At 43.6% G+C, this 26842-nt stretch overlaps 1 protein-coding gene and 1 long non-coding RNA gene across 2 annotated transcripts; both read left to right on the forward strand.

The window, feature by feature from the left end:
* The first annotated feature begins 11437 nt into the window (after window positions 1–11437).
* Window positions 11438–13081, forward strand: LOC128425275 (uncharacterized). The gene is made up of 4 exons (XR_008333104.1): window positions 11438–11462; window positions 12049–12125; window positions 12588–12633; window positions 13036–13081. It is a non-coding gene; the product is annotated as an uncharacterized LOC128425275 (long non-coding RNA).
* A 412-nt stretch (window positions 13082–13493) lies between these two features.
* LOC128425174 (eukaryotic translation initiation factor 4 gamma 3-like) lies at window positions 13494–21484 on the forward strand. Its single transcript, XM_053411703.1, has 16 exons — window positions 13494–13736; window positions 14040–14195; window positions 14492–14689; window positions 15394–15540; window positions 15628–15861; window positions 16432–16536; window positions 17000–17138; window positions 17474–17712; window positions 18444–18528; window positions 18973–19093; window positions 19394–19497; window positions 19611–19720; window positions 19839–20011; window positions 20594–20719; window positions 20844–20925; window positions 21341–21484. The coding sequence occupies exons 1-16, from the start codon at window positions 13494–13496 to the stop codon at window positions 21482–21484; spliced, it is 2406 nt and encodes an 801-aa protein (XP_053267678.1).
* Window positions 21485–26842: the final 5358 nt, after the last annotated feature.

A 26842-nucleotide genomic window follows, 5' to 3' on the forward strand; every position in this document is an offset into this window, starting at 1 on the left:
GGATAGTCACAATAATCAGAACTAAAAGTTGACAGTTTTATAATGTCACCAGACTTCCATCTCAGTAGAATGGAATTTTACTGAATCAAACAACAACATTATTTAAATGTAGAACTCCCTTAAGATCACTTTTTTGCTGTATCAGCAAGCCAACCCAGCCACAGAAGCCACAGTCATCCTACCAAATGTAGCTCAGTATGGTTTTATGAGGGTCAGGCATTTTTTAGGTCTGTATGTGTCCATCTTTGTGTACACTTCTATGTGTGCAAATGTTTATATAATTTTTGAGATATCACTTGCAGCTATGTAATTTCTATCTAGGCGTTTATAAGGAATGTCTAATAATGCCAGACATGTTGTGAATAGAGACAGTATCATTAATTGTCCTCGTTTAATGTACAGGATCAAGACAGATTAACACTCCCAAATAGGTAATAGTGTAGATACTTACCTTTAGTTACACTTTGTCAGTACTTGAGACAGCCTATTATTATAATTGTTAATAAATTGAATGCCCTTATACAACAGTATGGCATAATACAGCTACATATTCCATGACATGTGCAGAAGACATGAATGGTGTCAATATTTAATCATGACCTAAGATAACTCTTTTTCAAACAGTGATGGTTAAAAGAGAGAGGGCCAACCCATTAACTCCGGTGGACCCAGAGGGACCGAGGGAACTGGCTGAATCCCCTCTTCATCCAGAAGCAACGGAGGAGGAGGGAGAGGAAGGGGAGGAGGAAGAGACATTCGACCTCTTGTTGACACCTTGTGGTAAGAAGAAGTTTATGTTTATGTTTACAAGTCTTATCTTACTAACATCCAAGTTAGTTTCAATAAACATCCTGGAATACATTCAGTATGTATTTACTTTGTCATTTATGTTTTTTCTCTTTTGCCAACTGTACATTAGACCCTGCACCTACAGCTCCTGCCACAGCCCCATCCACCTCGCATTCACCTCCTGGACCAAGTTCCCCACCCTCATCTCCCCCGCTCTCCAACTCAAAAGAGAGCTGTCCACCAAAACATCCCGGTAAGACCCTGCAAATCAACCATTTACGTAAAACAAGGTTCATACAATTTTGAGTTCATCATAAGGATGATCATGATAAATCTGACTCCTGTTTTAGAGACAATTTAGTCCATGACACCACAAGACACTTGGACACAATGTGTAACACTGTCCTTCTTCATAAAGGCTGTTCTTACTAGCATATAATGGTAATTTGTCACCCTTTAATATCATATTAAAATACCTTTACCTTATATAACTTTTTTCTCTTTTGCCAACTGTACATTAGACCCTGCACCTACAGCTCCTGCCACAGCCCCATCCACCTCCTATTCACCTCCTGGACCAAGTTCCCCACCCTCATTTCCCCCGCTCTCCAACTCAAAAGAGAGCTTTCCACCAAAACATCCCGGTAAGACCCTGCAAATCCACCATTTACGTAAAGTATGTTTACCCAATAAGTTTCATTTAATATTTGGATTTTCACCACAGTTCAAACAAGGTTCATACAATTTTGAGTTCATCATAAGGATGATCATGATAAATCTGACTCCTGTTTTAGAGACAATTTAGTCCATGACACCACAAGACACTTGGACACAATGTGTAACACTGTCCTTTTTCATAAACGCTGTTCTTACTAGCATATAATGGTAATTTGTCACCCTTTAATATCATATTAAAATACCTTTACCTTATATAACTTTTTTCTCTTTTGCCAACTGTACATTAGACCCTGCACCTACAGCTCCTGCCACGGCCCCATCCACCTCCTATTCACCACCTGGACCAAGTTCCCCACCCTCATTTCCCCCGCTCTCCAACTGCAGAGAGAGCTGTCCAGCAAAACATCCACGTAAGACCCTGCAAATACGTATTAGCAGGGTAAATAAAATAAAAAAATTAGGGGCCAGAAAAAATTGCTACATTTTCAGTTTTCAACAACAGATCACATTGGTTTTGATGAGAAGAATTTGAACTTAAACTTAAAGGAGCATAGACTTTGAAAGTATGATATTTCACGTGCCAAATGGATACAGAATCTACTTCCCTATTTCTGTGCCTGGCAGATAAATTGAGGTATTAATAAGTGAAACCTTGAAAAGATTTCCAGAAACATTCTTTTATGTGTTGGCTCTCAAACATTTTCTTCCCCTAACTCCCTAGGGACCCGCAAAGGTGGAAAAAAAGTCAACCCAAAAAGTAAGATTTAAACACTATTCCATTTTGCATTTTCCAGATTTTAATTTCACATCTTTAACAGAGTTAAGCAAATTCTTTATCAAGTTAGATCTAAATATGACATTTAGAGTTGTGGCTAACTAATTATATTTATATTACTCTGACTAGGAAATGAATTGTCTCTTTTAATTTTTCAGACTGCAATTACCACGACTCAATGGGAAGTTACCCATATTCTAAAATCTGCGCGGAAAGAGTTCGAGATGTAAGTTTATTATTGCACATTTGCACTGAATTAAAATATTTTATGGTACACTATTATGTATATTTTACAATTAATGTTTTACAATTATGTTTCGAGGGAAATTTGTAAATTGTTAACATAATGTGTAAATGAATGTGTTAATATGTGCATTCCTGGATCAGACATGATATGTGTTTGTTAATCTGGTTAGAAAACATCTTATGCAGTAGGGGATGCTGACTTAAAAGATGGTTTGATTTGGATTTCAACAGTATACATGCAGATAAGAATGCCCTGTGTGCAATTATCCAGGTGAATTCTTACTCACCACTAGTTTTGTGAAATACATAAAATATTCAGTTTACACAGATTACTAATGTGGTACTTTATATTTGACATCTGACTGACCTTTGCAGGAAGATCCTTTCAGGGCTTCTACTGTCAATTTTCATATTGTAGTGGAATATGCACATTAACTGCTTCATATACCCATGATTTTTTCATTGTTAATGATTTAAATTTGTATTCTTTATGACCACTGATTGTTTTCAGGGGGTAAAGGAGGTGAAGGTGAGGTGGCTGCCATGCCCCAAATGGTATGTATAATGCTTCATATCTGATGCCACATCATGATGCACCATCACAAGTTCTGAATTTTTATTTTACTCCATAGAAGGTAGCTCTGTTATGATGTTTTTAGTCAATCTAAATCTGGATGCGTTTATAATTATTTGATTGGTCTGTAATTTTAAGGTCAACCATGGGAAATATCATTATATATAAACTATATATACTGGCCAGTTGCAAACCCTCTAGCAATACTGATTACTAATCCTTACAATAATTTATAGAGAGATTACAAAGATGTTGAAAGAAATATATCCAATTGATGACATTGTTTATAATGTAATGGAAACTATTTACAATACCATACCATACCATATTTACCTCCATTGGTTCTCTGTTTACATGTTCCTGTGCATTTATATGCCCATAGCGATTAAAGATCCATTTACACTAAACATATTTTCTCTTTCCCTTTTTGTTGTAGCAATTTGAGGTGGAAAGATTCTTGGGTCCCTAAAACAGAGCTGGAATAATCCGGACAGAGGAGGATGCAGCTTATATTTCTGCTTGTTTGACGTGTAATTTGTTATTTTAGATGTTATTGTATATTGTGTTAATGTTACATTTACTGTTTCTATTTCTATTTTACTGTTTTTAAATAAAATGTTATTTAAAAACTGTGTTTTTGTGACTTAAAATGGGTTAAACATCTGCACCTCACAGAAGGCAATTGTATCGCAACTCCCATCTCCAGCACAGCATGTTCTTGTATGGAAAAGGCCTACCAAGCTATTTAATAGAGGTCATGCTACAGTAATTTTCAACAATATGTGTGCAACATTGACTTTTTCCTCATATTTCTAATTGAACTATTACACACTTTAATCTTGGCCATATATGACCTCTCTGTCAGCCAAGGGATGGTTGGTCATATCAAGTTAATATAAAAAAAATACATATGAACTCTGCACCACGGTGATTCAGCAGGGTGACAGCCACAGGAAGAACCTGTTCCTGAACCTGCTGGTCCGGGAACGGAGGACCCTGTAGCGCCTCCCAAAGGTGAGGAGGGCAACAGTCTGAAACTGGGGTGTGAGAAATTGGTTTGTTAATGAACAAAGGGGTCTAAGTTGGTCCAAAAGTGAAACATATGATTGTGTATGAAGCAAATACACATATTTTGACCATATCTGGCCATTAAATACCACTTAACCCTTGTGTTGTCCCTGCTTCCCCATGCTGTTGGCTGTGAGCGTTTGGGTAGCGATTTGACTAACGCTTGTTTGCGATACCCTGCTTCAAACACACAGACGCACGCGCACACGTGCACACGCACAGCCCACCACACATCAGCACGAGCACGAAGGGCAGTGGAAAAGCGAACAGCCCTTGCAGATGTATTTGTCACACCCGCGGCACTTTGTGTGAGTTTTACAGTCCTTGTTCCTGGGGCATATCTGACACCTCTTCCTCTTGCTCGCGGCGAGCGGGGCTGCCACGGAGGCTGCGGCGGCGGTGGCGGCGGCGGCGGCCGCGACGACCAGGGCTAGACAGGAGGCCGGACCCTGGGGTTGTTGCTGTTGCTGTTGCTGTTGCTGTTGCTGTTGCTGCGGGGTTAGGGCCGGAAGGGCGGCCGGACGCTCGGGCCGAGCGTCGTCTCGATCGCTGTCATCGTCTCTCGGCTCGGCGACGGGGGCCGCGGCCGCGACCGCAGCCGCTTTCACAGCCTTCACGACCGCAACTGATGCCGCGGTGCGGGGAAAGCGTTCCCGCCGCACGATGTTAGGCGCCACGAGAGCCTTTCCCAGCCGCTCGAGGAACACCCTGTGCTTGTTCCGCTTGCCCGCCATCCAGTCGGGGTTGACCTCTCGCCATATCACAAAGGCGTTGTAGGAAGAGACGTCGAGGATGTTGTGGAAGACGACCAGGGGCCAGCGCGCGGTCTTCCTCCTGCAGCTGTACGTTCCGATCACCTTGTCCAGGTTGTCCACGCCTCCTTTGTTGCGGTTGTAGTCCAGGACGACGACCGGTTTGCCGTCCGCGCGGTCGCTGACGTCGGCCTCCGAGTGCCACGTGCTCAGGAGCACCACGTTCCTGTTTTTCTTCCTCGCGACGTACGACACCAGAGTGGCGGCGGGCGTGAAGGCGAACACGGAGGAGAACGCCGCTCGTCCCTTGACCGCGAGCAGCCGGGGCGGGAGCTCGGGCTTGTTCTTCCGAACTGTGCCGACCACGGTGACGTTCCTCTCCAGGAGCCGCCGCGCGAGTTCGTAGGAGGTGAAGTAATTGTCGCACGTGACGTTGCGCCCGCTCAGTCCCTCCGTGAGGTCGAGCACGACCCGCAGCCCCAGGTTCCTCTCCGGACGCCCGCCGCTCGGCTTTCCGGTGTAGACTTGCATCTTCCAAGCGTAGCTGGATCTGGCGTCGCACGCCACCCACGACTTGATCCCGTATTTCGCCGGCTTGCTGGGCATGTACTGTCGGAAAGGACACCGGCCTGGCGCGTGTGTGTGAGGTGAGCGTGTTGGGGGGGGGGGGAGGGGGGGGGGGGGATATCGAAACATGAATATCGACAATATCTTCAGGGAAGAAGAAGAAGAAGAAGAAGAAGAAAGCTCAGAGTCGCCAGGTGCATACGACGAGGCCACGTAACATAACCGGGCAGTGACCAGGAATACACAACAAAAAAAGAATTGTAAAGAAAAGAATAACAAAAAGAATAACCTCTGAACGGAACCAGTTGCTCGTCCACGGTCACTTCGGGCCCCGGGTTGTAGAGGAGCGGCTGCCTCGCCGCCCAAGCCTCCCAGACCTCTCACACGGCCGCCAATTTGTCGGAGGCGCGTCTCTCACGTCTCGTCTCGTGGTCGTCGAATCGCAGCAGTCGGGAGTATGTGTGAAAGACCTTCAGGGGCATCGTGGCGCGGAATATCGTGCGCGCAGGTCGGTCGCGTTCATCCCTTTCCAGCCATCGCCGTATTTCCGACGACCCTCCAGATTAGTCATCTCCAAGACGATGTTCTCTACCGTCGGCATGACGAACAGGCCGAACGTCGAGACCGCGTCGCTGACGCCGGAAGTCGCGTGCGTCGTGGGACCCGGGTAAGGGACCCCGACGGGCGTAGCGGAGGACGTAGATGAGGAGGCGGAGGCGGAGCGGTCCTCTCGGTGGTACGCCGTCGAGGACCATGATATTTCTCCGTTTTTGGACAGGAAGGTCTCTCTTTCCACGTGTCCTCCTTCTTCTCCTTCTCCTTCTCCTCCTTCTCCCTCTTCTCCTTCTTCTTCTACTTCTACTTCTTCTTCTCCTTCTTCTTCTTCTTCTTCTTCTTCTGCCGAGGATGTGCACGATGAGGACTCTGCAGCAGCGGTGTCACGCACCGGGTCGTAGTCCTCGTCGACGCAGTCGTCGGTGTCTTCTTCGTCTTCTGCCTCGTCTTCCTCTTCGTCTTCTTCGTCTTGGTCCTCTGCCTGTTCAGAGGATTGTCTCGAGGAGAACAGCTGTTCGAGAACCTGTTTTCTGGTGAAACGCTCTTGACGTGACATCGCGTGACCTCATCAGGGACAACGGCACGGTGTTGTACCGACTTGTACCACGGATGCTTGTTAGTAACAGCCTTCTCTCCGAGCTGGTCCCCATGACCCGAGGGCACGCGCAGCGAGCTTCCCCGGCTGCCAGCGTTGCGTACTCGAGCCTGTTCTTGTTCGGTGAGCGTTGCAAAAAAAAAGAAAATTACGATGCGGTGGCAAAGCGTCTGACTCTTTTTTTGGTACTCTCCGCACGCCACGCTCCAAGTTGCGCGCCGGTGTGACGCGGGACCCCTGGGATGCCCGGGTCGGGGAATCTCTTCGCCCTGGGTCTCTGTGACCCGAAGGCTCGCGACGAGGGGCTTGCGCGGCTGCTCGCGTTGAGGGCCATCTCTCCCATCGGCGTCCCTCTGTTCTTGCTCGGTGATGAGAAGAAGGAGAAGAAGGAGAAGAAGGAGAAGAAGGAGAAGAAGGAGAAAAGGAAACTCATTTTTATTATTTCTCTTATAGCTGAATGACACACGCAACGACGTAGGGCCGGTGTGACGCGGGACCCCTGGGATGCCCGGATCGGGGAATCTCTTCGCCCTGGGTCTCTGTGACCCGAAGGCTCGCGACGAGGGGCTTGCGCGGCTGCTCGCGTTGAGGGTCATCTCTCCCATCGGCGTCCCTCTGTTCTTGCTCGGTGATGAGAAGAAGGAGAAGAAGGAGAAGAAGGAGAAGAAGGAGAAAAGGAAACTAATTTTTATTATTTCTCTAATAGCTGAATGACACACGCAAAGACGTAGGGCCGGTGAATCGTGGGACCCCTGGAATGCCCGGGTCGGGGGAATCTCTTCGCCCTGGGTCTCTGTGACCCGAAGGCTCGCGACGAGGGGCTTGCGCGGCTGCTCGCGTTGAGGGCCATCTCTCCCATCGGCGTCCCTCTGTTCTTGCTCGGTGATGAGAAGAAGGAGAAGAAGGAGAATAAGGAGAAGAAGGAGAAGAAGGAGAAGAAGGAGAAAAGGAAACTAATTTTTATTATTTCTCTTATAGCTGAATGACACACGCAAAGACGTAGAGCCGGTGAATCGTGGGACCCCTGGGATGCCCGGGTCGGGGAATCTCTTCGCCCTGGGTCTCTGTGACCCGAAGGCTCGCGACGAGGGGCTTGCGCGGCTGCTCGCGTTGAGGGCCATCTCTCCCATCGGCGTCCCTCTGTTCTTGCTCGGTGATGAGAAGAAGGAGAAGAAGGAGAAGAAGGAGAATTAGGAGAAGAAGGAGAAGAAGGAGAAGAAGGAGAAAAGGAAACTAATTTTTATTATTTCTCTTATAGCTGAATGACACACGCAAAGACGTAGAGCCGGTGAATCGTGGGACCCCTGGGATGCCCGGGTCGGGGAATCTCTTCGCCCTGGGTCTCTGTGACCCGAAGGCTCGCGACGAGGGGCTTGCGCGGCTGCTCGCGTTGAGGGCCATCTCTCCCATCGGCGTCCCTCTGTTCTTGCTCGGTGATGAGAAGAAGGAGAAGAAGGAGAAGAAGGAGAAGAAGGAGAAAAGGAAACTAATTTTTATTATTTCTCTTATAGCTGAATGACACACGCAAAGACGTAGGGCCGGTGTGACGCGGGACCCCTGGGATGCCCGGGTCGGGGAATCTCTTCGCCCTGGGTCTCTGTGACCCGAAGGCTCGCGACGAGGGGCTTGCGCGGCTGCTCGCGTTGAGGGCCATCTCTCCCATCGGCGTCCCTCTGTTCTTGCTCGGTGATGAGAAGAAGAAGAAGGAGAAGAAGGAGAAGAAGGAGAAGAAGGAGAAGAAGGAGAAAAGGAAACTAATTTTTATTATTTCTCTTATAGCTGAATGACACACGCAAAGACGTAGGGCCGGTGAATCGTGGGACCCCTGGAATGCCCGGGTCGGGGAATCTCTTCGCCCTGGGTCTCTGTGACCCGAAGGCTAGCGACGAGGGGCTTGCGCGGCTGCTCGCCATCTCTCCCATCGGCGTCCCTCTGTTCTTGCTCGGTGATGAGAAGGAGAAGAAGGAGAAGAAGGAGAAGAAAAAGACTCTTGCTCATTGATGATGATAATAATAATAATAATAATAATAATAATAATAATAATAATAATAATAAAGGACGTAGGGCCTGTAACACGTCGGCCAGGGTCCCGGTGACCCGAGGGCACGCGCCGCGAGCGTCCCTGGTTGCCAGCGTGGCGTACCCGAGCCCCTGCTGTTGCTCGGTGATAATAAAAATTATAATTATAAGAAGAAGAAGAAGAAGTAGTAGAAGAAAATGAGGTGGCACACGTTTTTTTCTAAAAATAATTTGTATTGCTGCACGCCACGCACAAAGACGGGAGACTGTCACACACACACAAACACATGCTGGGTCAACCAGACCCTGGGACAACACAAGGGTTATCTGGTTTAAATCGTACTTTTCTGATCGCTCCCAATTCGCTCCCAATACTGCGCCTCCGACCCAGGAGAAGGCCCCCTCCACTGCCGCAGAGAAAGGTGAGGCCCCCGGGGTCGACCATTACCTGAGCTCCAGAGCCCTCCTTTCATCAACTTCCACGAGTTATCCCCTGAGAAAACACTAAGACTGTCAACAGATGAATATCTCGGGCTAGATTGGTCGTCCTCTGACCAGAAGGTTACCAGTACAATCCCAGTCTTCCTCATTTGCATGCCTAAGTGTCCATGGGCTAGGTGCTAAATCCCCAAATTTGCACCTTCTCATCTAGAAAGTGCTGCATGTTGATGTGTGAATTGTTGAATGGCAAGAACAGTACTAAAGCACTTTGAGAGGTCATCAAGACTAGAAAACGACTATACAGATACAGACAGGGGTGGACTGGCCATCTGGCATACCGGGCATTGTCCCGGTGGGCCGTTGACCCAATGTGGGCCGGTCTGGTCCGCTATGTATTTTTTTTCTTGTTTTTTTTCACTTCTTCCTCTCTAAATTCCCTCCCATTGGGCCGGCCAATTGGCTACAGAGGGCTGGCAGTGTGTTGGCAGCATCGACACATATTATTGGTCTATTATTTGTCATTGTCAATCAGTCATGGGCTGACAGGCTCAGAGAGCCCTGACAGTGCTGTCAATCACAACACAAACCAGGGTGGGGCGGGACCTCACGGCATTGGCGGGGGGAGTCGCGGGACGGGCTGCTGCTGAGACAGAAACTTAAAATGGATGATAAGAGTAAAAAACGCCCGGGTGGCGCTGAGAAGCATCGGAAAAAAAAGCTGAAGTCTCTGGAGGTGGAGGCTGCTCGATGTGCCAAACTGACGGACCTATTTGGTGCCGGGTTCACCAGCCCAGCAGCAGCAGGTGTGCCGGGAGACGAGCGAGGAGGACTTGACCATGATGAGCGAGTGGAGGCCGACATGGTAAGTAACATTTTTGAGACATGTCCAAAACAAAGTAGAAAACGTTTTTGATTTTGTTTTAATATGCCGAATTGTGATATTATGAGTTATTATTGTTCAGATGATTTAGCTAAGCTAGCTAAGAGCTGCTAACGTCGTTTACTGTTGCCATAGCAACAGTAAACTTTCTGAGCTGTAAATAGAGATGAGAGTTATGTGTTGATCCTTAATGGTGTGATCATGTACACTAAATGATCAATTAATACAGGTTGTTGTGATATATTTGAGGAGTCGTTCTCCCTCTGTTTTATATGTGGACATTTGGGACAACTGTTAGAATTTGGTAAGTTTATCATGTATTTTTTAATGTATAAATTCATACTTCATAATTATAATAATTTTCAAAAGTTTTAAAAGAAACACACATCCAAAAAGTTCTCAACTCTAGGTGCAGGACAGAGGAAAACATTTTCTTTATTTTTCAGACATTATAATGTATCCATGTCCTTCTCGGGTTGACCACTTGACATGTGAGAGCCTGAGGAGCTGTTCCCCCTCTGTCCATGTTCGAGGACTTGCTCTCTGTCTGCCTCCACTCTCTGCCTTCACTGTACCAAAGTTTGTCTGTTGAGTCTCCTCTAGTCTGGTGAGTTTATCATTTTTTATGTTTTATGAAATCATACTTAATTTGTGATGATTAGAGACATTATAATGTATCCACGTCCTTCTCAGGTTGACCACTTGACATGTGAGAGCCTGAGGAGTTGTTTTCCAGACCCAGGTAGAGCTGGCAGGGGCGTCACCCTGGGCCTGCCCTTTTGGGCTGGGCTTCAGCTGCAGATCTAAAGGCTGCTTCCAGGGGCATGGGGCCCTCAGCCTTTGTTTTTCTTTGCTTCTGCACCTTACAACATACATCACACCTTATTTTCACACATCCAAACACTGTTAACACCACTGACACGTAACATATTTTACACATCCCACTACGTAGTTAGAGCTATCTATTTGGAGTTAAATAAATTTACTTTTGGCTTGAGAGGTTTGTGTGTGGCCTCCCTTCTTGTTGCAAAATATGGGCTAGGTGGTAACAGTAGTATGCATGAGAGAAGACGCCCCCCCCCCCCAAATCAGATCTGCTCCAAATGTCATTGGTTCTTCTCTGATATTCTCTTATCTGCTTCTTTCCACTTAGTGTGCTGCTCCCCCTTTGCAGTTGTTCTTGAGTAATTTGACAGCGGTGAAAACAATGGATGACGTCTTTAATTATCTCGTTTTGTCACAATTGAACATCTCTACCAGTGGATACAAAAATACTTAAAGGGTCCTCTGTTCACTGTTAACTATAATTTAAGTTTAAAAAAAGAGGGCAGCTCATTCTTGTCTCCCCCTCAGAGCCCGAAGCCATGGAGGAGGAGCCGGTGGCATCTTCAACCAAGGAGGCCGAGATTAAGGAGGGTTACAGCAAGGCGGCGGCAGGCGATGCAGGGCCCACAGATAACGGAGAGCAGAAGGCCGATGACGAAGCCGGGGAGGAGAAGGAAGGAAAGGGCACAGAGAAGAAAGTGAGTCTCAACCAGAGAACGAGTTTGTCAACTCGGAACACTGCGATATTTCACTTTGATATCACTTTTATATGTTTATATGATCCTTACCTTTGCTGGATAACTGCAGACTGCTCCTCATGGTCGCAGCGTTGCATTTCCACAAGATTACATTACATTTAGCTGACGCTATTATCCAAACAGACTTACAATAAGTGCATTCAACCCTGAGGGTACAAACCTAGAACAACAAGAATCAAAAAAGTACAATTTCTTCAAAAATAAAGCAAAACTACAAAGTGCTATAAGTAAGTGCATTTTAAGTGCTACTAAATTGTTAGTTTCAAATTTTTATTCAAGGTATAGTCGGAAGAGGTAAGTTTTTAGTTTGCGGCAGATGTGTGAACTTTCTGGTGTTTCCGGATGTCGATGGGGAGCTCATTCCACCATTTAGGAGCCAGGACAGCAAACAGTCGTGATTTTGACATGTGACCTGTCACCGCCACACTCATCCCCCTCTTTACGGTTACAGTTTAGATAAGATTATAATCTGCACACACCGGTGTTGTAAACCGTTCTAATATTAAGTGTATAATTATGTCTTCAGAGAGAAGTGGAGAGACTTGATGTGGACTGTTATCAACAGCTCTGTGGGAGATTATCACCTTGAATATTACAGATGAGGTAGAAAGACATTTTATCTATTTGTACAATGTTTTATTTCTTTCAATACGTTTATCCAAAGCGTCTTACAATATGTGCATTTAACCATGAGGATACAAACCCAGAGCTCAGTACATCGGTTCTGTTTGAAAATCTGTGGTGCTTCCACCTGCTGAACACAGAATAAACTATAAGAACCAGATGGAACATACACAACACATAACATTATTTTACAGTGAGTTTCTTTTCATTAACATGGGAATTGACCCCTTCTTGGAGCCCGCCACTAGTGGCCACCCAGTGAACTGCAGCTTGTCCAAGATGCGCCTCGGCTTAAAGGCAGATTTTTCTTTGTCCATGATGCGCCTCGGCTTAAAGGAAGATTTTTCTTTGTCCTATAATGTGCTATGTTATTCCTTTGATGTTTATGTGTAGTCATTCCTTCTCTCCCTCATTGCTGGACATCTACTCACAAACCACAAGTTTGTTACAGTCACGACAGACGCATCATCTGGTAATTTACCCAACTGTAAGTTCCCTCCTGCTTCTCTTCTTCCACCATCATCATCAAAACCGTATCTTTTCCCAGTGTCAGAAGACAAAGATATAAGGGAATGTCTTTAGTTATTCAGTTATTGATGAGAATTATATTACGTTAATTATTGATATCATTTTTGTATCTAGCTCCCTGTACTATTTGCCAACTTTGGCTTTTGACTTTGCCCACTAAAGATCAAGGGCTAGGTGATATATCAGGAATTATCATGATAAATGACACAATTCATTTTTTTTTTGTAAGTTTATAGGCAGATATTTTTTCTCTCCAGAGTGATGCTCTCTGTTCTATAATGTGCTTTGTTATTCCTTTGACGTTTATTTGTCATCATTCCTTCTCTCCCTCATTGCTGGACATCTACTCACAACCCACCAGTTTGCTACAGTCACGACAGACGCATCATCTGGTAATTTACCCAACTGTAAGTTCCCTCCTGCTTCTCTTTTTCCACCATCATCATCATAACCATATCTTTTCCCAGTGTCAGAAGACAAAGATATAAGAGAATGTCTTTAGTTATTCAATTATTGATGAGAATTATATTACGATAATTATTGATATGGTTTTTGTGCCTAGCTCCCTGTACTATTTGCTAAACTTTGGCTTTTGACTTTGTCCACTAAAGATCAAGGGCTAGGTGATATATCAGAAACCCAACAGCTTGCTACTGAGACGTGACAGACACATCATCAGGTAATTATTCCCCGGTTATTCGTAAAACTTTTTGGAATTGTATATAATGTTATTTAATAGATGTCCATCTGAACTTTGACTTAAACATAAGAAGAATAGTCGTCTAAAAAACTGAACTTGTTTGTACTTTAGATCAAAGCATGGCAGCCTGCAGAAATGAGTCAGCTGTCTCTGGGATCGTTCTTAATGTCTTCTGTGTTTCTCTTCCATCTTACCTACAGTTTTTCCAGAGGACTCAGATACAGACTGCTAGGCCCACCATCCCGACAAACACGTCTTCCAAACAGCCTGTCTCACAGACTCCTCTAGCCGTCTACCCAACTAATCAGCCAATCATGAAGCCCATGGCACCCATGCCTTTCCCTTCCCTGCGGGCTGCACAGGTGAAAGAAACACACTGACCTGTTTACAGTTGATGGTTGCTCTCATTCAGGGGTAGGGGAACCTTTTTTTCTATCAAGGGCCATTTCAATATTTAGAATCTCCTTCAAGGGCCATGCTAAATATTGATCACATATCACCCTAGCCTTTCTCTCTTTTTCTATCTATTTTCGACCCTTTTATTTTTGTATCTACCCATTCTTCCGACCTTGGTCTTCATTCTCTCTGGCTCCCCCCTGTCTTTTTCTTTAAAAGATATTGAGTCATGGTAATAATACTGTTTTTCCCTTTTTTCCTGTGTTAAGCTTAAAAACCTTGGGGCCCGGCGACCACCACCCAGGAAGATCATCATGGGCCTGTCTTTGCACGACGATGTTCAGCTGAAGAAATCAGAGAATGCCTGGAAACCAGGCATGAAGAGGGAAAGCCTCCCAGCGGAACCAGAGTCCAACAAAACACAGGTACGACCAAATATACACAATCTGAAATCCACAAAGCAGTGGGCATATATAGAAATGACATATACAGAATTTTCTGATAATAAATGTTAGTCTGCGTGATTGAAGATTTTCAAAGTATTGGGAATTCCAGTAAAAATGTTGTTTAAATCTGTAAATATAGGAAATCATTGTGAGTATTTAATTTCCGTATTACTAGTAGCTTTACAACAGGAGTAGTTTTTCATGTGGAGTGAGAGATTGGTGTTTGTGATCGATGACCTCAGAGTTTAAGTACCTGTTATGACCTACTCCCTCAGGACCTGTTCAAGAAGGTCCGCAGCATCCTAAACAAGCTGACGCCGGAGAAGTTCAGCCAGCTGGTGAAGCAGGTCTGGGACCTGACCATCGACACTGAGGAGCGGCTCAAAGGAGTCATCGACCTGGTGTTTGAAAAGGCCATCGACGAGCCCAGCTTCTCGGTGGCCTACGGGAAAATGTGCCGCTGCCTCGCCACGGTAAGCTGGTCGCTTAGTTGAGCAGAGAAGTGTGTCGACTTTGGAACGAGAGAGTCTTGTGTTTGCAATGTAATTGTTTGAATTGGATTTGGAGAAGTACTTAAATATAGCTTTTTCGTAAACTGCCGCATTCATTAGATGCAAAAACACGATGGAGGAATTAAGTGTAATCTTTAAACCATCTATTGGAGGGGTGTGCACACTGTGTCTCAATATATAGTCAACAATTTGCTAAATGTTTATGCAGCAAATGGATCAATTGGTTCATATTCAGCTCTGCCTTGATGCAGAATAATGCTGTGAAAAGCAACACAATTCAGTACAATGTGATGATGAGGTTTTATTGTTTTGATGCCTCTAGAGTGTACACCAGACGACACTATTTATTAAGGAGTTTGAAAATCAGTCACAAATAATCCTTTAAAACACAATTTATTAAACGTGCATATCCTTAATTATAGACACTATTAACAAGAGTTCTAGAGAAACTATTACATTTTCTGTCTTCCATCATTTGATAACATAACCTTAAAAATATATCACTCATTAAAATCTAAATAATCCAGATACGAAAATATTAATGTGCGAAATATAAAAAGAAATGTTAAACCGCTGAAAGCTTTTTTCACGGTTAGTTCATTACTTATTTTATTCTAATGCTTATGTTCTCTACTGAATTCATTCCACTTACTTTTCATGTGCAGCTCAAAGTGCCCATCACTGACGCTCCCAACAACACAGTGAACTTTCAAAAGCTGCTGCTAAGCCGCTGCCAGAAGGAATTTGAGAAAGACAAGGGGGATGATGTGGTGTTTGAGAGGAAGCAGAAGGAGCTGGACTCTGCTGCATCGGTAAGTGTGACACCGGATCTTTACCAAAACATTTTTTAGTTTCTGTTTCAACTCTGTTCAAGAGGTTAGTTTCCTTGGTCCCATTAGACGGATCGTGACCGACTTCAGGTAGAGCTGCAGGAGGCCAAGGACATTGCCCGGCGGCGATCCATCAGCAACATAAAGTTCATTGGTGAACTGTTCAAGCTAAAGATGCTAACGGAGGCCATCATGCATGACTGCGTGGTGAAGCTGCTGGGGAACCACGACGAAGATTCCCTGGAGTGTCTCTGCAGACTGCTCACCACCATCGGCAAGGACTTTGATTTAGTGAAGGCCAAGGTGAGCTGATGGTTGTACATTTTACATAAATCTTAAATTTCTTTTATTACGGTCTTAGAAAGGTCTGAGGGGCTACAGATTGAAAACTTTGAATATAATCTACAGGATAATATGCGGCTGGTTTCCCTTTCAAATTAAATATTAAGAGAAATGCATTGTTTGCAGGGATGAAGATATGATGAGAACTTTTTGTCAGCAGTGTTTTTGACATTAGGGCAGCCAAAGATCAGTTCATGTCTCTGCTTTCATCCCACTAAGATGTTTTCTTCTGGAAATGTCAAATAAGTGATTTAGTAGGTGATTCTGATTTACAATCCCACAGCAGCTGCTTACAAGTAGGTTGTGGTCGTTTCCTCAGCACGGAAGCTTTACGGCTTTTACGGCTGTTGATGAAATGTTCCTGTTTCATCTCAAGCGGTCAGGACTGTTCCAAGTGGTAAACTGGACAATTGGTCAACTCTGTAGAATAATAGTATCTGCAACCTGCTGTCTGGTAGATTGAATGGAGACATGCTGAACATGACTTTCATGTCTCAAATTAACCATCTCTCTCCCTCTGTGTCTCACCAGCCTCGGATGGATCACTATTTTAAGCAGATGGAAAAAATCATCAGAGAGGGGAAGACGTCTTCACGGACAAGGTTCATGTTGCAGGATACCATAGACCTGAGATTGGTGAGTGGGTCTTCGTGATTTTTCTTTCATTTGCACAGTTGTAAAGAGTCCAAGAATCAAATTCTTAACCGTAAGATGCATTTTACCAGAGAGATTTATTTCATCGATCTCTCTGATGACCAGGAACAATATACAATATATTCTGGTCATATTCTGTTTAATGAATATCTACACTGCTGTTGTTAAGGAGATCTAATGCTTTTTAGAAGGACTGATATAGATAGATACATAGATAATGGCGAAGAAATGTAAGAAAATTCCATAGAAACAACGAACAGGGAAAAATGGTTGAAACCTGATGAATACGTGATAACTATTGATCTTTAATGAATTCATCAGTGTGTCCCCAGTCATTAGAATTTTCCTCTGTGATTGACTGAGCTAAGACATCTGTTTAACACTACAGAATCTGTCTGATTCAGGTTTGAAGTCATTGTTGTTCTGTACATTTGTTTTTCTTCAGCACAAATGGGTGTCAAGAAGAGCCAACCAGGGTCCAAAGACAATTGATCAGATCCACGAGGAGGCAAAGCTTGAAGAGGAAGAGGAGCAGAGAAAAGTGCAGCAGCAACTGTACTTCAAGGACACCAGGAGACGGCCAGGTCAGGCCTGCAGTCTAAATCCTCTTTAAGGTTTAGAATTACATTGGCACAGCTATAGTGACTCAGGAAGACAGGCTGTAGACTTCCTGTCCCTATAGCCTGCAGAGATGCTATTGTGCCCAACAGCAGACAGAAAGCCCCCTAGCTCCCTCCCATCTGCTAGCTGACCTATAATATTTCATCTTGTAACGCAGCATGCCACTAAAACAGTCAGAAATGTCTCTCTGTCTGCCACTTTCACAGCCGTTTGACTCCACTGTATTTCCTGTGAACTAATCTTAAACCTGTATTTCCCTGTTTGTTTCTTGTTTTTTTGTTTGGGTGTGTCTCCACAGATCCAAGGGAGCAGAGAGAGCAGAGAGAGCAGAGAGAGCAGAGACAGCAGAGAGAGCAGAGAGAGCAGAGACAGCAGAGAGAGCAGAGGGATCAGAGGGATCAGAGGGAGCAGAGGGATCATAGGGAGCAGAGAGAGCAGAGAGATCCGCAAGTACAGGGAGAGGAGACCTGGAACACTGTGCCCATGAGGAAGAATGGCAGGACCATCGACCCCAACAAGATCCCAAAGATCTCCAAGGTGAGACGAGCTTTCCGAGGCTTCGACACAGATCTTACCATTTTACCTTTTTCTTACCTTCTACTGTGAGGTTTGTACAAATGCACTGCTACAGGAGACATGAAGCTGCTATTTACTTTCTGTCCCTCATAGTTGATTTGCTCATATCTCTACATTGGAATCACAAAAACAATGACAAACAATTACCATTCGGTAACTGGTCGTGTTCCATGGAAACTTAAGCCGTTGTCAGGCATGACCTCCGGGTAAAATCTGGAGAATTGGCTACAGACTTTAAACATTTAAATAACTTAACTAATTTTGATTTAATGATAGTTTGATCTGAGAGATTTGAAATTTGAATTTGAATTAAAGCTGGAACCTAAAGCAGAGTCAGGACTTGTTAAGTTTCTCTTGTATAATCAGAAATATGTAATATTTTATGATTCATACAGATATTGGTAAACAAGTTTCTTAGATTTTCTACTTATTACTGATAAAAGATTCATAACAGGGGCATTTGTGTCGATTTGTTCCTGCTTCTCCCTTACGCCCACGATTTCAATATACAATATACATAATGATTTGTATAATGAGTTTAATAATGTAAAACAATTTCAAAACAAGAGAAGCTGAATAAAGTATATTTTGTGAAATCAGCAGTGACCTCTGAGTAGAAACTGATCACAGACAACGTGAAAAGTTGTAAGGCTCATTTTTTGGTGCCTGATGGTCTGTTTCTCTTTCTGCAGATGGACGAGAAGATCCAGCTGGGCCCCCGGGCTCAAGTCACATGGGTGAAGGGCAGCGGTGGAGGAGCCAAGGCCAGTGACTCAGGTGAGGTCACACCACATGACTTTTAAAGCTGTCGGATCACTGTGCAGTTCACACTACATGACCTGCTGATCAGGAGTCTTGTAACTGTTTGGAGTTCATACTACACTTAACGATGGAAGGGTGTCACACACTTCACAATGTTACGACTGTTCCGCTCTGTTTAGCTGTAGTTGTCACTGATTCATCTAAGATATTAAGCCTGTTAAAAATCTGGGAGTGTGATAGTCTTTCATATCTATTACATTTTACGAGAATTTCCTCCATTATGTTCTTAAAAAGGTTTTAAAATGTAACTTGATGAAACCCTGATATAAAACTGTAACTTACAATATATCCTGTATACAGGGTCAGGTGACGTATCTTCCTCTTAATGACTGGACCTTGACTCTGATCATCCACAATCGTTATTTTTCACTTATCTTTCTTATGATTTCATCTCTGTAGCAGAACTTTCACGCACAGCGGTCCTCAACCGCTTCTCGGTGCTGCAGTTCGACCCCTCACCTCAACCCTCCACCACTCCTCCACAGAACCCAGACTTCGACGCCGGGACAACTCACGGAAGGTATGAGATGACAACGCTGTCTGATTTGGAAGATCCTGTTGGTGTTAGGTTTCTCTGAAACATGAGGAGAGTGTCTCTGCGATCCTGATATTTATCTTTCCTGCTATCAGGATATTTATAACTCTGATTAACTAGTTTCCATTGACTTAAAAAATAAATCAGTTTTGTTATTAGGGTTTTGTTTCCTCTCTGTTTATGGCAGTGATAATAATTTGTAGTAGTTTCCAAATTGGTTAGAAAGCTTTATGTTCATTTACACTGACATCCTTCCTGACTCTTTGTTTATCCGTTCCCCACCAGTCGTAGCTGTACAGAAAAAAAGCGCAGCAACAAGCCACTGATCTCTGCACCGAATGTCACCGAGATCGAATCTGAGCCAGAGCGTAGCAGAGTCCGAGAGCCTGGTGAGACACACGTTGCTGCCCAACTCCGGAGTAACAAGACAATAACACTGACACATTCACTCTGTGCCATTAATCACACTGTTGTGACTGTGGTTGTTTATTTGCATCGACAGTGAAACCTGAGCCTGTCCAGACGATAGAGGAACCTGCTCGGTCTGAGGAGGAGATCAAGAGGAAGTGCAAGTCCATCATCGACGAGTTCCTGCACCTTAAAGATTTCAAGGTGATGAGATCCAGTCAACTGATAACTGATTTTTTTCATTTCAATTTAATAGAATAAACCTTCTTAAAGGGAAAAATTTAAGTATAAGTCTTGAACATGTGTCTTTGTTTTGTTGCAGGAGGCTGTCCAGTGTGTGGTGGAACTTGATCTGGGCTCTCAGTCGCACATCTTCATACGCGTGGGGGTGGAGTCGACTCTGGAGCGCAGTCAGATCACACGGGACCACTTGGGCCAGCTCCTCTTCCAGCTGGCGCAGAAGGGAATCCTGCCCAAACCCCAGTTCTACAAAGGGTCAGTTCCCCTGCTCAGTTCTACTTAGGGTTGCAAAATTCCGGGAATATTAAAAGCTGGAAACTTTCCATGGGAATATACAATAATATACGGGAATATACGGGATAAACTGGAAATTGTGTGGCTAATTTATACTAACTGTATTTACCTTGTCATATACAGACATAAATATAAACATTTTGTTTTGTCATAGGCTGATTTGAGCCCTGAGGAAACTTTTGGCACTTGACTATATGCTTCTGCATCTGTGTGTCATTCTTAACAGAGGTCTTTGCATAGTATTTGCAAATGTACACAGCCTTTCCTTCTACATTGGCTGGGGTGAAATAAAAAGATTTATTTGATGTTGTCCACCCATTTATCTTCCTGCTAATTATTTTCAAAACATGTCGATACCAAAATAAACGAGAATGACGGTCAATTCCGTGGTTTTGGGTTTTCTGAAAGACCATGTTGTCGTTCTTTTATTTCTTTGGGGAACATGTAAACATTTTCTGCTTCTTAACTTACTGAATTTATATTGACTATGTTTTTCGGAGCGGCTCTTTTTCCTAACCACAACGTCCTTGTTTCTTTTCCCAGGTTTGCAGACACGCTGGAGCAAGCGGACGACATGGCCATCGACGTTCCCCACATCTGGCTGTACCTGGCCGAGCTGCTCAGCCCTGTGCTGAAGGAGGGGGGCTTCTCTATGAGAGAGCTCTTTAGGTACGAGACCATAAACGTGTTGACTGTGATGAACTCTGCTCTAAACTAAGCTGTGTATGAAGTAAAGATCTGCTCAGACTTTCAAGATTTATTTAAATTTCTGTCATGTTCTGCTTGTTCACAGTGAATTAAGCAAACCTTTGCTTCCTGTGGGAAAAGCTGGGATCTTGATCTCTGAAATACTGCTCATACTATGCAAACAAATGGTAAGAAGCACTTCAGTCTGTTCTTCACTCTTTTTTCCTGGTACCTGTTCTCATTATGAAGCAGGTGGATTATAACCAGTGACTCAGCTGTAGATATCATTTAAATACACATAGATTATTGACTTGTATACAATCTATATTGAAATATTTTACTGTTGCACTGCACTGGAGTTCACTGTAGCATTATTCATTCGGTGTTATTATAATGATTCTGTTATAATTATTATAAACCAGTAAAATGAAAAATCTCATTGAAATCAACTAGGCTGATTTGATATTTTGATTTAAAGCAAATATTTTCTAATTCATTAAGTAAGTTTATGAATGAAATATTTCTCCCTGCTGTAAATTAGACGTAATAGAAAAGACATTTCAGAGCATATGTTTGTGACGTTGTCCGGTCTCGTGTCCACAGGGCCATCGTACTGTGGCTTCTCTGTGGGAAGAATCAGGCCTCAACTGGACTCACCTTCTGCCGGAGGAAGAGGACGTCCAGGCTTTCATCTCACAAAAGGTCAGTGATGAAGGTCAACACTCATCAAGGCTCAAGAAATATTAATGGCGGGAAACCCTCTGTTACCATCTATCAGCTGTTTGAAGACTTTTTAACTAATTGAGACAAATCTTTCTAATGTTTTTTGTATTGTTTCCACGCCGTCCTTCTCTTCTATAATTCCTCACCATATCAATGTTGTCTCCACTCGAACAGAAACTCCATTTTCTTCAGCCACAGAGTCCGAATGTCTCAGAGCACAAACCTGAGCCAGAGGGCAGCAGTGTCCGAGAGCCTGGTGAGACACACGTCACTGTCCAACACCGGACAGACAGGACGACAATACAGACACATTCACTCTCTGCCATTAATCACACTGTTGTGACTGTGGTTGTTTATTTCTCATGTTAAAGGAGATATGACCAGTCAAAGTCAGATTACCCCTAAATAATCATCTTGGAAAGCCCATATCTCCATTAATTAAGATCTGTGATATGACAAATTTCAGTTCCATGTGTTTCTCATGTGACCAAATCAGCACATTCAATTTAATTAAGATCTGTAACTGTTTGGCCCATTTCACATTACTTATATGTGAAGAACTGTTAAGTGTAAATATTACCTTTTGCTGATTGAATTCTGAAGACATGTATTCATCTGTACTTTTCCTTCTTCCAGAGGATGCGCCAAACATGCAGGCCAACCCACCTGAAGCGGCCAACTCAAGTGAGCTTCCCTCAGCCAAGGAACCAGCCTCTTCTCACTTGTCCTCAGTCGAGGAGCTGAAACCCTCTTTGGTGCCACCTCAGACTCTGAACACAGACAAGCCTCTCTTAGACGCCCCTAGAACTCTGGCTGCCTTGTCTGGAGAGGCCCCCACGGCTTTGAACAGCCTTGCAGAGTCAGAGACTGAGCTGGAGACAGCCGCCGTTGAGCCTTCTCTCATGCCCCCCGCTTCACTACAGCCCCAAGCCTCTAGTCCTGCTTACAGAGAGGCCGCCTCTGAAACTTTGCCTGCTGACACCACTCCTCAACAGAACCCAGACATCGAAGCCAGGACAACTCTGGGAAGGTATGAGATGACAACGCTGTCTGATTTGAAAGATCCTGTTGGTGTTAGGTTTATCTGAAGCATGAGGAGAGTGTCTGTGATTCTGATATTTATCTCTCCTGCTAGCAGGATATTTATAACTCTGATTAACTAGTTTCCATTGACTTAAAAAATCCGTTTGTTATTAGGGTTTTATTTCGCTTCTGTTTAGGTCACTGATAATAATTTGTAGTATTTTCCAAATTGGTTGAAAAGCTTGATATTCAGAGTTTCTCATTTACACTGACATCCTTCCTGACTCTTTGTTTTTTGGTCCCCCACCACTCGTAGCCGTACAGGCAGGAAGCGCAGGAAGAACAGAAAGCGCAGCGCAAAGCCGCTGAGCTTTGCATCGTCTCAGCCGGATCTGTACACCAGGGGAAGCAGCTCAAAGGAGCTGCTGGAGAGTCCAACCCTGGAGGAGCCGCCAAGAGACAGCGAGCCAGAGGGAGCAGTGCCTAGGAGACCGAATGTCTCAGAGCACAAACCTGAGCCAGAGGGCAGCAGTGTCTCTAGTCCTGCTTACAGAGAGGCCTCTTCTGAAACTTTGCCTTCTGACACCACTCCTCAACAGAACCAAGACTTCGACGCCAAATGTGTGAAGGTACGAAAGTGAAATCAACCAGTCTCTGCGAGTTAGTAGTAAAAATCCTGAAGGGCAGACAGAGTGGGGCTAAGTTACACCTCGTTGTAAAGTAACTGAATATAATTATATTTCGGACCTTGAAGCTAATGTTGGTCCACGACTGTTGGTAAGATCTCATCAATACAATTCCTGGATCCACCTGTGCTCCAAAATTTTACGGTTTCATCCCTGGGTCCACAAATATTCATGGAAATCATTTCAGTAGCTTTTGATGAATCCTGCTGACAAACTGACTAAACAAATGAAAACATAAGCTCCAGTTCTAGACCAGAAATACGTTAGTTACACATCTACATACTTTGAACTCTGTGTTTACTGCTCTTCAGTGTCATCACTTCTGAGCTGATTCTTGTGAATTTTACAGACGCCGTGTTTTTACTCCTCCTCCTCCTCTGATCTCTCTGTTTCTCAGGAGAACCTGGCTGAATCTCACCTGAGCTCGTCTCCCTACCTGAGGGCGTTGATGACGGCTGTGTGTAAGGCAGCAGTGAAAAGTAAGCTCTCCACCAGCCGGAGCAAAGACTCCTCTGCTCAAATCGCACCGCTGATTACAATATTTATTCTCTGCCGAGCGAATGAATTTACTCTGCCTCCTTCTTCACTGTGCAGATAACACCAACTGTCGAGTGCACACGGCCCTCATTCAAAAGAGATTACCTGTATTGCTCCAGTACCGGAACTCAGAGAGTGAGCGACAGCTGCATGCTCTTCAGGAACTTCAGTCGCTGATCGTCGCTCTCGATCATCCTCCAAGTAAGTTCTGCGTCAGAGTTCACTCCAAATGAAACTCACACATCATCCCTTTTCTTTGTTTCTTAAGAATAAACTGTGTAACAAGTTCTCAGTTGTGATCCAACCAGTGGAACAGTTCAATCTCACTACAAGGTCCATTTAGTAGCTTTTCTGGAGCTTTAGTTCTTGTCACATGATTCTCATCAGCAGAAGAACTTCGCCTTGTGATATGGAATTGGAGATTTTCATATTTCCGTCTATTTTTTAAGGACATTTGAAAAGTTTGGATTAAAACTTTGAATCTCAAATTTTTTCTGCACTGACATTAACTTGATTCGTTCATTTGAGGAACATCACTCCAAATAACTTTTGCCAAACCGAATGCCGTCTTCAGTTATTTCTAATACATCAATTTTTGGTTTCTTATCTAGATACAAATCCCTTGAATTACTTGAATTGATAACATTAGGAATTTGTCTCACCTCACAGAAAAATGAGATTTATTTCAGTTTCGTCACAGCTGAAACGATGACTGACATGTATTTGTTCTCCAGACCTCCTCCAGATATTCTTCGAGTGTATGTACGACGAGGACGCATTCTGCAAGTCGGGGACGAGAAAAGACCCGGCCAATCAGCTGGATAAGGGCGTGGCCCTGAAGACCGTCACAGCCTTCTTCACCTGGCTGCGGGAGGCGGAGTCAGAAGACAATTGACGAGATTGGATTCCAAACTCGTCAATTTGGAATTTTTCTTTTTCTTTTGCAACGTTCCGCACTTTTTAATTTATTAATAATAAAAGGTAGTAAAAAATGCTCGTTCTCATGATTAGTTCTTTCCATGGTTTGGTGCTTAAAGGGGATACGACTCAGTGTGTGTGTGTGTGTGTCTGTGTGTGATGAACTGAGACAGTTGTGTTGTGTTGGAAGTTGCCATAGCATCGTCATATGACCTGTGTGATCAGAGCAGGAGGAGCAGCTGAGCGATGAGCTGCCGGCTCCTCAGGATCAATGACACAGGTTCCACTCGTTTGGTCTGTTTAGTCGTCGAAGCCCAAACAATCAAACAGCACCGTGTCGTTGAAAGTGTCTCAGCAGCTTGTCGCCTCATATATTTCTTATTTGTACCATCTTTTGTATGTGTGTATCTAGATTGTGTGTTTATGAAGCCATGACATGTTTGAGTGTTGTCCGGCATAATGTGGTCACGTGACCACCAGATTGCCCAAAACACACCCACTGTGAACATGGATACCGGAGACGTATTGGTTAACTGATGATTCAATTTATTGGCAATTATTTAGGTAATGTCCAAGCAATAATCTTGCACTGTTAAATATGACTGTATATAATTGTTTCACAGGTATTTTCAAGAACTGAAGATTAGACACAAAACCCTGAAATATTCACTTTACAGTTAAATACGTCAAAAGTGGTAAAAGGCTGAAATATGAAAATATTGTACAAATGTTTTATATTATCACTGTTGCTTTTTCTCAGTGAAGGTTAAACGCTCATGTTTCAGGATATGAGTTCTCTGTTCAGTGTGTGTGTGTTCTTAAGGGGTTTGTTTTTTTTACTCTTGAAACAAGTGACTTATGTTTACAGATACAAAATGGTTGTCTACCACTGCTGATCACAAGAAGTTGTTTTGTTGTGTCATCATTAGACAGAGGTAACCAGATGTTTGTTCCACTTTATTTCCCATGAAGGTTTTACTTTTATCGGTTTTCACTGGAGTTGTTTTTCTATTTTCTTTTCTCCCATGAGTCTTAGCAGACAGACATCCCATCAAAATGTTTCGGAGGTAGATAGTTTCAGGGTTCAAAGATCTTCATTATCTTCATATTCAATTACAATGAACCTGACGGATGCTTCTCTCTCCAAGATATCTATATATACATGTAAAGATGTATAGAAATAATATGAAAAACAAATGGTAGCATCAGCAAATATACAATTTTTTTCAGATTTATACATATTTTGTAATTATTATATGGCTATGTTTCATATGTTACATATAGGTTTTAATAATTACATTGATTTATTTTTATAAAATTTTACATTTTTTGATTTTGATTTTCTCTTAAAATATATACCTATATTTTTTATAAATTAGATGGTAAATTTTTTTATTAGATTCAATTGTATTATTAGATTCTCATTTTTTTAAAGTTTCAATATCTATAAATGAAATAAAATATAAACAAACATAAATACAATCATAGCAGCCCACAAATCCAAGATCATTAGATTATTGTTTAGACGCATTTGTTCCAGAAAAAAGGAGTAACTTAAAACCAAGATGACATTTGTCGAATCAGTTAATCGACACAAATTGCACATAGAATAAAATTCCTCGTATATTTATCTATATATTTAATCAGGCTCCTCACACTTGCACCGTGTTTTTGAATATATTTTAAACTTTGGAGGGGAAACAGCGCCCCCCGGCGGTCGGCCGGCGCCATGTCTATGGGACACCTGCGACGTGACGTGCGCGCAGCGACTTCACGGTCGTAATGGGGCGGGGCCACTGAGCAGGAATCTAAATAAAGGATCGTGCAGGATTCAAAGTACAAACTCTTTCACTTTTATTCGGACTCTTGAGGTGAGTTCGTCCCGCGGTGTCGTTCGTTGTTCGCCGGGATCATAGATACACGGAGCAGGTACCGGAGAACACGCAGGGGCCGCTGGGTGTCCGCTCCTTCCCCCCCCCCTACTCCGGGCAAAGTGAAATTAATTTGATCTTTTATCGGTTTGGCTAATGCTAACGCTGGAGTCCTTTCACCGCCCGACCGCGCTCCCTGTTTCACCAGAAACAAACGCACCCCTTTATTCGTGTTTTTCTCGTGTTTTCGTGCACAAAATGAATGAAACCCGGTCCGGGCAGCGTCACCGTGTTTCCGCATCTCACGCTCACTTCAGCACCCACTCTAGACCCAGAGGTTTTAGCTA

This window comes from Pleuronectes platessa, chromosome 19, assembly GCF_947347685.1.
Source record: "Pleuronectes platessa chromosome 19, fPlePla1.1, whole genome shotgun sequence".
Lineage (NCBI taxonomy): Eukaryota > Metazoa > Chordata > Actinopteri > Pleuronectiformes > Pleuronectidae > Pleuronectes > Pleuronectes platessa.

Bases quoted from the DNA above. Each gene is read 5' to 3' on its own strand.
- LOC128425174 (XM_053411703.1), top strand. From the start codon at position 13,494: ATGGCAGCCTGCAGAAATGAGTCAGCTGTCTCTGGGATCGTTCTTAAT. The intron at 19,094-19,393 runs GTATGAGATGAC...GTTCCCCACCAG, and splicing joins GCCGGGACAACTCACGGAAG to TCGTAGCTGTACAGAAAAAA. The intron at 20,720-20,843 runs GTACGAGACCAT...GCTTGTTCACAG, and splicing joins TCTATGAGAGAGCTCTTTAG to TGAATTAAGCAAACCTTTGC.